At 39.9% G+C, this 12,926-nt stretch overlaps 1 protein-coding gene across 1 annotated transcript; it reads left to right on the top strand.

Moving 5' to 3' along the window:
• Window positions 1–5,273: 5,273 nt before the first annotated feature.
• Window positions 5,274–12,538, top strand: ankmy2a (ankyrin repeat and MYND domain containing 2a). The gene is made up of 10 exons (XM_086037917.1): window positions 5,274–5,496; window positions 6,924–6,988; window positions 7,679–7,817; window positions 7,891–7,989; window positions 8,567–8,727; window positions 9,204–9,418; window positions 10,198–10,333; window positions 11,258–11,386; window positions 11,485–11,599; window positions 11,719–12,538. Exons 1-10 carry the CDS (start codon window positions 5,430–5,432, stop codon window positions 11,805–11,807), a joined length of 1,215 nt encoding a protein of 404 aa, XP_085894043.1. The 5' UTR covers window positions 5,274–5,429; the 3' UTR covers window positions 11,808–12,538.
• Window positions 12,539–12,926: the final 388 nt, after the last annotated feature.

Raw genomic sequence — 12,926 nt, 5'->3', positions numbered from 1 at the left:
ATTTGTGAGTAAAAAGTACCACCCCGCTATACGTTCCTTTGTAATTTGTGCCAGTCACATCGAAGTATTGAAAGGCCAATGAAATTCTAAAAACAACAACAACATCCGGTTTGTCTTGAATGTAAACCCTTTACGAACCCAAACAGCATGCGTCGTGTAACGTTCGTATAACACGTTCAAAGCCGCTTGCACTTTGCGAAGCTCGTTTAAATATGGCGAAGCAGGTTTGGAAAACTAGATACCCTGTATACCCTGTAGACGAAGCGATTGAACTTTATCTACGACGAGAAAGTGACCATTCAGACGACGTCTTGTCAGAGGACAGCGACTCCGACTCTGATGCAGAGGCATCGTTTGACGAGGGAGCATCCCCCATTGCTCCTGACAAGTAAGTATTTTCTTATTGTTCAATCATAAGTTTGCTTTTTTTTAATGTAGTAAGATAGCTGTCAAAAAGGCATATGCCCATTTCGTATCCGTAATAGTAATAATTTCTGTTTAAATTATATCCCTGTGAGTGCAAATCAAAATTGTGAGGGTTTGATTTTTTTTCTTGTTGGTACGAATCAAAATTGTGAGGTTGTGAGGGGTTTCATTTTTTTCTTGTCAGTACGAATCAAAATTGAGGGTGTGAAATATTTTTTTGTTAGTACAAATCAAAATGCTGTGAGTGCATTGTTTTGTGAATACAACTCGCGTGTACGACTACGAAATACGAATCTCCACAGGCAGGGGAGCTAATCGACCCGCGACACCTCCACCCGCGCATGCGTAGAGAAGAAAGCAAAGATGGCGAACGCAAGCGGATTGGACGGCGCTTTCAGCAGAATTATTTCCAATAATAAAATGCCTATGATTATTCTCATTCATCCAGGTGAATTCATACCCAGTGTTTGAATCGATCAAAATGGAATGCTGTGTTTTTCTTAGATGTTTGGCCTGTCATCTGAGTTTCAGGCTTCATCAGTTCATGTAACAAGGCTTGGTTAAGGCTGCACCAACCACTGTAGGGTAAAACCAACCATGAATGGTATCATTCTTTTGGAATGCAAAACATGAGTAGTTAAGATGCCTTGCAGAGGGACCTCCGTCGTCAACCAGAGCCGTTGAGCATAAACTCCCTCATTATTATTCAGTCCATTCAGTTGTAAAAAGGTAGTGGACCTGCATCCGCAAGACAGAAGGGGCAGTCCTCCTTTTTTGTTTTGGTTTGAGGCACAGTCATTGAGTCACTTTGGAATTGGAGGACCTCATTGTAGTATGAGAACAGGTTGGTGTAATAAGCCACCACCTGAATAAAAAGAGGCCTCTCAGCAAGGCATCTTAACGACTGTCGTTTTGCATTCCCAAAGATTGATACCGTTCATGTATTCATAATTAAACAAACCATTCATGATTTGTTCTTGTTATGCATACTAGTTATATAGTGACTCAACCGTTATACAGCTAGGTACTATTAAGGGTGCTTGTGGTTTGGATATGCCAGAGTTACCGAGGAGATGTAGGGTGAACTGCCAGTCAGCGCTGCTGCAATGTTAAGTCACCTGCATTAACGCCAACTCCGATGAAGCTGACGTGCCTGTGTATATTTATTAATATCTCAAGATATTACACTACCGACTCATAAAAATATACACAACACACACTATCTCATACCTCATATCTCAAACCCTCACAATTTTGATTTGAACTCACAGGAAAATAATTAAAACACAAATTATTACTATTACGGATACGAATCGTTAATGACGCATGTGCCTTTTTGACAGCTATCTTACTCCATATTTTTTGTGCTTGAATTCGCTCTTGCGCAACTAAACCGTGCGGGTGAGTTGTGTGTAGGTGTGTGTTATCAGGAAAAAAAAAGCATTCCTACTTTTGAAAATGACATTTCTTTTCTTCACCCCGCACCCCCCGCCCCCATAATAGGTCTTCTGAATCCCAAGATTCGGAGGAGGACTGGGTGCCAGGTTCCCCGCTAAGCAAACGGCCCAGAATGAAGCAGTGTACGAATCCAGAGGAGGAGCTCCATGCCCCACCTCTGAAGAACGGAACCTGTGGCAAAATAGGAATAAGATGCAGAGGTCAAGGACAGAGGAGGGGGAGGGGGAGAGCCAGCGCCGGCCACAGTGAAGCCGGGGATTCTGTAATTTCACCTGACGAGCACTGGCATGACGCAGGAGACGATGACATCACACCTCCACAGCCCATTTTCAAACCCCTACGCCCCCCTGGACCTCAGCTCACGAATACCACGTCATACACTGCACTGCAGCTTTTTCAGCTTTTTTTTACAAAATCCATGCTGACGACAATTGCTCATCACACGAATGAGTATGGGGCAACACAAATGTCATCGCCAACTGACCCATGGGTAGACATCACATTACAGGACATGTATGGTTTCATTGCTTTGATAATATACATGGGAATTGTCAAATGCTCCTCATACACGGATTATTGGAGAAAAGCAAAACTGTACAACTTATCTTTTCCCAAAAATGTAATGACTGGTAAAAAATTCCTCCGAATATGCCGGGCCCTGCACCTTAGCAACATGGCAGAGGATGCTACTAATGATCAGCGGAGGGGAAGAAGAGCTTACGATCGTCTCTTCAGAATCAAACCTCTTTATGACGACTTGAGGAACGCGTGCAGGAATAACTATCATCCCGCCCAAAACATTTCCATTGACGAGAGAATGGTTAAATCAAAAGCCCGCATTGGCTTAAAGCAACATGGGAAGAGCAAGCCTGTGAGATGCGGCTTCAAGCTTTTCGTCCTTGCGGATTCTTCCAATGGATACACCTGGGATTTTTATGTTTACGAAGGTAAATCGCGAGAGCGCACTGGGAAAGGGCAAGGCTACGAATCAGTGATGCAGCTGGTCAAGACAAATTTACTGGGCACAGGATACAAACTGTTTGTGGACAATTTTTATACAAGCCCCGTGCTTTTCTGTGACCTGCTCGAAAGGAAGATCTGGGCCTGTGGGACCATCCGTCCAAACCAAATTGGCCTTCCCAAAAACAAAATGAAAAGCCTGAATTCCAGATCACCACGAGGAAGCGTCAAATGGCTGAGGAACGAATCGCTTCTCTTTATCCAGTGGAAAGACACACGGGATGTTTTTATGTGCTCCACACTGCACAAAGCCCACGGAGACGACATAGTCCAGCGGAGGGTCAAAGCGAAAGATGGGCAGTGGTCAGTGAAGGACGTCCCTGTTCCACCAGCCGTAAAGGAATACAACAGGTATGTATTGTAGGGCTGTGCAATTAATCGAAATTCAATTATCATTATTACACTCCACGATTACAAAGTTGGCATAATTGTAACAAATGATTATTAATATTCATTTATAGCCAACGCACTATGTTTGTTTACACAAGGAAATCATACTTGAATTTATAAATTTGCATCTTTAAAAAAAAAAAAAAAAAAAAATTATAATAAATTTGATCAATTTTACTTGGTCCAAAAGGAACTTACTTACCGGTACATTTATTAATTTTTTTGTTTAAACATTTTCTTGTTTTGTACCCAACAATAAATGATCGTTTGAATAATCGTGATTTCAATTACTACCAAAAATAATCAAGATTAAAAAAAATTTCATAATCGAGCAGCCCTAATGTATTGTATATTCAAGTGTTATTTTATGCATCTGGAATTGTAATAATTTGTGTGGTGGGTATATTCTTTTTTTTTTTTTTCTCACTCTTTTTTTTACAGGTTCATGGGGGGAGTTGACTTATCCGATGCCCTGATAGGCTACTACCAGGTCTTTCATAAAACCAAGAAGTGGTACAAGACTTTTTTTTTCCACTTCCTTGACATTGCCATTGTAAACGCCTTCATCCTGCATAAGGAAATTGGAAAGAGCAAAGGGCAGATTCCTCAGCACCAGAAGGCGTTCAGGGAGAGCTTGTCTATGGAGTTGGCCGAGATGGTGTCTTCCACCAAAGCGGGACCTAATCCTACATCTAGCTCCACTCATCATAGGCCCGTCCACATCGCAGGACACAGCACCACTGGACGCTTGAGGTGCAAGCTCTGTCACGCAAAAACTCCGGTCAAGTGCAGCTCATGTGGTGTGTCATTGTGCTTTACGCCCAATAGGGACTGCTACAATGACTGGCATGTTTCCAACGATTTGTAAGCGTTGTCATTACGTTTTGTAAATAGTTTGGTTGTGTTTTGTTGTACACCAAAAGACTCGTTTTGAACTCTTTATTATGCACAACCGTTTGTTAGTAGAAAACGTGTTTATGCTTCTGTTACGCTTTTTCAGCAATATTGGAATAAATAGGCGGGCATAAAACCGGTCTGTTTTTTGTTTTGGTTTTTTTTGCCTATTCAAACTTCCATTACTCAGTGCCAGTGGCACTTGAACAGATTCTGGCTGTTGGGGGGGAAAATTCAAAGTGTTATCTTTAAAAAGAGACCAAAACTACAGTATGCTGGTACTCCAAATGGTTCATGTGCAGCTTCAAATTTACTTTGGGTGTACTTATTTATGTAAAAATGACAGGAAGGTGAGATACACCAACTTAATACTCATTCCTAATTATTTCCTTAATATGTTTTAAATATAATTTTGATTTTTGAGAATTACAATATTCCTCTTCCATTGGACGTCTCACCTCCTGCTCTGATGCTGGAATTGAGGAAGGTGGTAAGTTTTGGTAACACAGACCTTGAAAGCAATACATAATTAACACGATTTAGCTTTATTCATTACATTAATTTAGTTATTCAAAATAATGTCATACTTGATGAAAGTGAAATGAATGAAATGCTTTGAAGATACGATATTACTTTATTTATATAAATTACGGAAATTAGGAAGAAGCTTGCTGAGGTCAAAATGTGTTGTGATGAACCAGAACAACAAACAATTTATCGGAATCAGCCATCTTTGTTTGTGTTTTTTACATTCGCCTCGAACGCTTGAGGTCGGAACTGGGACAACCCGAATGGGATACATCCGACTTCCCACCCTCCTGTAATGCAGCATGAGACTTATTGAATGAACTTTCTCGAACGTCACGGATGGACGTGAGTAGATAATCGAACAAAGCAGGGGATATGCATCAGTTTTGAACGCGTTCAGACTAACAATTTAAACCATATGGTGCAACTTTACGATGTATATATTTTATTAGTAGTGGTATTATTATTAATGGTAATGATTATTAATTTATAGTGTTTTTTGAAATTCGTTATATAGCTATATTACACCTCCCCTCCCCTCCGATGTGAATCCACAATGGTACATTCCCATGTCAGTAACAGCTGAGCTAGTTTGCTGCTCATGCTCAAGCATCTGCTGAGGCGCAGTATTCATCTTTTTAAACAACCAGGAGGCCGTCATTACTTGTATTTTTTAGGCCTTTGAGTGCTCTCGTCCCTGGTACATCACCAATATGTGTGCGGCCAAGAAAGGAGACTTGTCCCATAGCGAAAAGGAGTTGTTTGACGTTATCACGACAGGTAGGTAATCCCCCACAATGCAATGCAATGTGGCTAGCACGAGTTAGCTTGAAGAAAATACGCCACACTAAAACCATAATATCTATTTTTGACGTTGTCGCGTTTATAGTTACAGCTATGGTTATGCGTTAAACTCTGGGCTTTTCCCAGTATGAATAGCATTTTGGCTTCTTTAGCTACATATCTGCAACCATACTCGTAAGCATATATTCGGCTTCAATGTACACGATCTAGTATCTATTATGCCATTATGAATCTCTGCTCTATCAACTCAATATCCTATCGCTGGCCAAAACCTCATTAGTCACGTTTTGGTGAATATCATATTTCTTTTCAAAAATCTACTATTGGTCAGTCCACACACCTGGGTGTTAGTTTTACACATTATTGACCAATCTAAAGTGTTGAAAATGGCTTGCTCTCTTTCACGATGCAATGCTAATATGTGAACAAACTTGCCAATTTTGGGGTCTCCTGAAAAGTAACTATTTCGGAGGTACAAGGTTTTGGTCCGACGCCAGCGATATGTAATGTACTATACACCTAATGTCGCATATTTACATCTTTAAATTTAAATTCAATACCCAATTATCAACTCATCTTTAGTTGTAGAGCACTAACAACAACCTAACAAAGTACTGCACGTAAAACATAAGATAGAATCATAAAGGGCCTCTGCACATTTGCATTATACAAGAGGTGCAATTTTTGGATTTCTTTTGGAAAGCTGTTAGTAGATGAGAGAGAGTAGCAAGATTGACGTTTTCCACTGACCTATATGAGAGCACCAGGATACTGAAATCATAATCTCGCAGTCGCTTTATGCACGGCATCACTCAGGTGTGTTACAAGCTGTTTGAATGTAAACAAACAAAAGTTTTCCAAAGTCCAAAAAACAATTGGTCTGTTGGCAAGTAACATATTCAGAAGGATTAGGTTCAATTCTGCTGTCCCATTTCGTCCTCGCTCTCACTTCACTTGACTTTAAATTAGCACCGGCTCTCCTCCCTCTCCATATTTTCTCAGGCTTGTGTTCTTCCCCGAATGGACGTCGACATCGAAACTGCTTGCGGTTGTTGCGTTGCAGACAAGTGGCGAAAATATTCCCCGCTCAATAAGTTATCATGGCCAAAAGGCAGTAATAGTGCCAACGGCCCAGCATAATGAGGGTAAAAGTAATGAAGCTGTAGTAACAGGCTGCTGGTTGAGCTAAACACAACAAACTCCAATAATCTCCATCAAGAACACTAAAAACAGTCCAAAATGGGTCAACAGGGTGCACAACTAATGATAAAATGACAAAAAAAAGAAAAAAAAGGATGGAATAGTACAAATTAAAGAGAAAAATAGCAAAGCAAGCTACCAACTCACAGCTGCCTCTTTCTCCCTCCATTGTATATACTTTAAATGTGTTTGTTTTTTGGCAGGAAATGTCCAAGAGGCGTCCAGACTGCTGGGATGCAAAGATGTCAAAGTCAACTGCTTGGATGAGGTACTAAGAAAACATTTCATTTGGCTTTTCCCAGCTTTAATGAGCCATCTTTAGAGTTTTCTATCATCAGGCAATAAAGTTTACTCAAATCTGAGCAAAGTACATATCTGTGTTGGATAGTCAAGACTCCGATGTAAAAATGTCATCATAAGCTGATTTTTGTGGGGAAAGAACACACGGGCCAAGCACCCCCCCCCTTTTTATAAAAATGTATAATGTGAGTGATACAAATGTGACATGGAAGCATTGGCACCAAAAGAGGAGTAGAAGAACCATTCACTTCCTTCTCTTGGAGTTCAACTAAAGAATTTGGGAAAAACAAAAGTCATACAAAATTCATCATCACAAGATGTTAACAGAACTCGTGAAACCTCAGCTCAGTGAGGCTCTAGATCAGGCATGGGTGAGCTTTTGCCCAAGAGCCACATTTTGATTTTTAAAACAGATGGGCCAAAAAAACCCTTTACTTTAATTACAAAATAAAATTCTCGTTTGAATTTTATGCTTCATAAATTATATATTTTTTACTATAAATGCCAGTTTATTTAATGAGCTCATTGAATACAAACACCAATACAAGCCAGCTCTCACAGGACGTGACAGCGATTTAGTGGCCCGGGGGCCAGCAGGCCACCATTAATGTCGAACCCTGAGCTATCATCTTGATTGCGTATGTCTCTCCCGGCGCAGTACGGCATGACACCGCTGATGCACGCCGCTTATAAGGGCAAAGCCGACATGTGCAAGCTGCTGCTGAGGCACGGCGCCGATGTCAATTGCAACCACCACGAGCACGGATACACCGCGCTCATGTTTGCCGGACTCTCAGGTTGGTTGACGTCCCAAAAGACGCCAAGTGTACGCGCCACGTCAACCACCGTCATTTTTGTTTGCGCTCGCAGGGAAAACGGACATCACGTGGATGATGTTGGACGCCGGGGCTGAGACGGACGTGGTCAACTCTGTGGGAAGGACCGCAGCGCAGATGGCCGCCTTTGTTGGTATGTGTGGACGCCACACGTACACAGCTGCGCCCGTTTAGGATTTTTTTTTCAATTTTTTTGCTTGGTGTAGCGTCAGGCTGAATAAATTGTAAAAAAAAAACATATATATATATATATATATATATATATATATATATATATATAGTTACATTTTTTTTCTCCCTCAGTATTGCGATTTAATATGCAATATGTTGCTATTTCTATGTATTTTTTGGGTGGTGATGACTTGTATCGGTTGTGTACGGATGAGCACGTTCAAAAGTTGCCCGGGTCAGATTTTGAAAAAAACAAAACAAAAAAACTCAAAATTGTACTGTTCATGTTGCATAAAAAAATCAGATGCATACTGTATGTATAGGCAAAAAAAAAGACTCGAAAGAGGCTTTAGTTTGTAATGTCATAAATGTCTTCTGAAGCCTGTGGGGTAATTGTGCTTGAGCCCTGTGAACTCTGCCTAGCAACAAGCTCTATTGCATTGCCATTTGAAGAGTCTTTGACTATTAAAAAGCACACACAGCACTGCAGTTCTCCGGTTTGTAAAAGTTTGATAATAGAATGGCATCTTGTTTTCCAGGGCAACACGACTGCGTGACGGTGATCAACAACTTTTTCTCTCGCGCCCGACTTGACTACTACACCAAAGCTCAGGGTTTGGAGAAGGAACCCAAGCTGCCCCCTAAGCTGGCGGGACCCCTACACAAGATCATCATGAGTACCAACCTCAACCCTGTCAAGGTATCAAGAGAAGTACAGCGTAATTAACTTCTCAGCCATTATAATGAATATGGAACATCCACCTGTTTATTGCGGCATATGTTACAGATGCACCCACAATAATAATAAGTGAAAATCTGCAAAATAGAACGACCATAAAAATATATTTTTTTATAGTTTCAACTTTTCCACTTGCTAAGTATTGCTTAGCGCAATCTCAGCGCAAAAAGTGTTTGCCTAATAGTAAGTCTGCCTTTGTGAAACAGAATACCATGTCCTTCACCTCCTGCTATAATTTGCGGTTTTATCCGATCGGCAAAACTGAACACGATGCACACAAATGTTAAACACATGAGCATGACTATGGAAAATTAGAGCGTGATAAAAGTGTCTGAAAGCATTGTATTCGAGGCGTGAAGAGAGACAAAGCGGGCATGTGCCAAATGTGCCTCCTCTGTTGTAGTGCCGTAATTTAGTCGTGCCGTTTGTGGTGTCAGATGGTGCTGCTGGTGAAGGAGAACCCGCTGCTGGCCTCGCCCTCGGCCCTGGACAAGTGTCGTCGCGTGATGGAGCTCATCTGCGAGAAGTGCATGAAGCAGCGCGACATGAACGAGGTGCTGGCCATGAAGATGCACTACATCAGCTGCGTGCTGGCCAAGTGCGCCTCCTTCCTCAACGAGCGCGACGACCAGCTGGACGGACTCGTCAAGAGGTCAGTGACCTTAGACAACGTGGACGACGTTACGTCAATTCTAAAATGGTGCATTAACCAAACAAACCTACAAAGAAACTCCAATATTACTACTACTTACGGTTATTGACCCCCAAAACCCGATACAAAGATGATTATAAAAAATACATTAACAACATTGTTAGCATTAAACACACTTTTAAAAGCATTGTATACATATTTGACCAGAAGAAAAGTAATTTGAAAGCATAAACTATAAAGAAAGTACTTGTATCATTTATGTAGAAAAATGTACCTTTTAGAGGCGGGGCCGGTGGGGTATCTGCATGTGAGTTTCTGGGCGAGAGCTGATAGCAGGTTCCTTTCAGTAGTAGTAATAATAATAATAATAATAATAATGCATCAGATGTCTTTTGAGTATGTTTTAATCTTCTCCCGGTGTTCAATAAGCGTGGAAAAGTACATAAGAACCCATGAACTCATTCGCTGCCATTGACGAATTTACTTGTCTTTCCACAGTCCAGCCATTCAATCCCAGGAATTTATTTATATATTTTTTTTCAAATATTTTCAAACGTTAGCGTAAAAGAGGGTCTGAAAATGTCTGGCAGTGAATGAGTTAAAGAAATCAGTCCGATATAGCGGTGGCTTATTCTGTTCGCTTTAGATTAGCTGTGCAAGGAAAGTGATTTGTTATTCTCTCCATTTTAGATTAGCAGTCTTAGAAGGTGATTTAATATTCTCTTCACATTTATTCGGCAGCGTTACAAAGCAACCTGTCATTGTTTTCCTCCCCGCAGCCTGCTGAAGGGGCGAGACAGCGACGGCTTCCCGGTGTTCCAGGAGAAGTTCATCCGCGAGTGTGTGCGCAAGTTCCCGTACTGCGACGCCACGCTGCTGCAGCAGCTGGTGCGCAGCATTGCCCCCGTCAGCATCGTGAGTTCACCACCTGTACCTCGAACACAACATGACACTGCAGCATAATATGTATTTAGGACAGGGGTCACCACTCACTCACTCACTCACTCACTCAAGGAGCTACTGCAGCTTTGGCTCCTGATGTCACTCATGAGGCCACACCCCTCAAAGGCATACATGCAATACACAGAAATTACAGTACATTCAGTAATTTCCCACCACAACAGCTAAAGTAGTATTTGTAATTACTAGCACTTTATGAACTAAAAAAATAGATTAAAAAAAGACATTTTGGTTTTGGTATGACATGAAATGTAAAAAAAAGTACATGGAAAAATATGTAAAGACACAGTTGACTTTTCCCTTTTCATGCTTTTATATCAAAAATGTTCAAAACTTTTAAAACATTTCACTTTTTTGCGAAGTAGAATTTTTATTTAAAAAAAAATAGCACAGTAAAAATATGTAAAACAAAAATGCACTTTTTCTTGTATTATGTCTATGTATTCACAATATCAAACATGTAAAAAAAAAAATATATTTTTTTATTACTAAATTTAATTACTTTAATTGAAGAACAAGACATTGTTGATCAGCATTTTTAATGTAGTTATTAATAATAAAGTTATATTCTCTTTGTAAACAGCAGAATGTTTAATACACACCTTGTAAGTGTTAGGTTGTGCAAGGAAGAAGTTCAACTTGGGCTGCTAATGTCACTTGCTAGGCCACGCCCCTTAAAGGCACATCCACAACCCATGAATACTCCATACAGCACGCACAGTAATTACACTCTCAAACTACTTTACTTCTTGCATCCTCTTTTGATATCTTTTTTTATACAATACCATGCTATTTTTCTTCTTTAGAAACACAAATGAATGGCATTTCAATTCATCTAAACCAATAAGTCACCATATCACTTATGACTCGCCACGACAGGGAAACGACCCCACAGCCCTGTCGGTGTTGACGCAAGCCATCACGGGTCAGGTCGGCTTCATGGACGCAGAGTTCTGCACCACGTGTGGAGACAAAGGAGCCCAGAAAAGATGCTCCATCTGTAAAATGGTGAGTGCTCATTTCCATGTTGGATTTCTCGACAAACAAATGTGATCATAGCCTAGATATGCTACATTTCATCTACATCTTGTGTTTTTTGCCACCAGGTGATCTACTGTGGCCAAGCGTGTCAGAAGTTGCACTGGTTCACGCATAAGAAAGTCTGCAAGAAGCTTCAAGAGCAGCGAGAGCAGCACCAAGCGCAAAGCGGCCAAGTCACTGGTTGGTCACATCAGTCACTAAAAGCTCAATCTATGCAAGTCTCAGCTATGCTGGACTGACTATTGAAATGTTTCCATGTCCCTTTTAAGAATGAGAATGCACTTTGTGTTGTGTTTCAGAGGAGAGCGAAGCAGTTGAGGAGGCCTCGGAGTCCATGAAGCAGCTTAACGTGGACGCCAACGGCCAGACCGCCTCCGCACATCATTGAGAACACCCCAGCAAGTGTTTACACAACAAAAACACAACACATCCACTTATTGAACACAACAAATCCAAACCACTTGAGGCTCCAGTTGACATAGGAGGTTGGTTGCATCCATTTTGTCTGGTGCGAAATCTGTCCTGAGTGGAGCATAGACAAAAAAAAAAAAAGGACCAAAAAGAGGGACAAACTCGGGAGAACCACGACGAGACAAAATATGTACATTGTGAAATATTTATAAGCACAATACCGTACTGTATGTGCGCTTAATGGCGTTGTCAGGTTTTGTTTCCATACATGCGTTTAATAAATAAACTTAACAAAATTTCCATGAACGTCTTCATATTCAAAGGATCGCCAAGAGAAGGTAAGTTTTGGAACATGGACGTTTTTTTTGTCTGTATTTAATGACACTTGAAGGTAAAATGTTTTTTTCCCCCTCCATGTGTTGTTTCCAATGAAACGAGTGAAAGGTTGTTAGATTACTTCCCAGGTTATCAACTGTAGCTGCAATGACCACTCTAGTCCTGCCAGAGGGCAGCATTTCACTAGAAATGACGTAAGTGCAGTTCTGCAGACAAGACTAAATTCTATTAAATTACATCAAGTTTTAGTTACCAACACTGTTTTTTAGAAATGTGAAAATATGTATAAAAAGTATACATTTTGCATTTATTTTTTCGCTATATTAATTACAAATGTGTACAAATACATAAACATTTTACTTTTATCATATTTTGTATTACTTTACAAATACATCAACTGCTTTAAAATGTTTGCTTTTTACAGTTTCTGTTAAAAAATATGTAAGAATATATAAAACATTTTGCCTTTTATTAAATTTCCAAAACTTTTGATATGCACAAAGATACTTAAAAAAAATACTTTTATTTTATATAGTTTTAAATTATATTACCGATAACTAAGCATGAATCAATCTATAAAATTCCCCTTTTTAAAAAAATTCAGTTTTTATAAAACAATTTACATTTGTTTGGAAATGTTCACAAAATTAAAAATACATAAAATATAACTGTGCACTGATGTTTTTATATTTATAGAATGTAAAAAATACTAATGCATTTAAATGTTTTAATTTATTTTTTACTACTAAATTAAATAAAA

Source organism: Filicampus tigris, chromosome 8 (assembly GCF_054856515.1).
Source record: "Filicampus tigris isolate MCC_2025a chromosome 8, RoL_Ftig_1.0, whole genome shotgun sequence".
Taxonomy (NCBI): domain Eukaryota; kingdom Metazoa; phylum Chordata; class Actinopteri; order Syngnathiformes; family Syngnathidae; genus Filicampus; species Filicampus tigris.
This window is presented reverse-complemented; position numbering and strand designations above follow the sequence as displayed.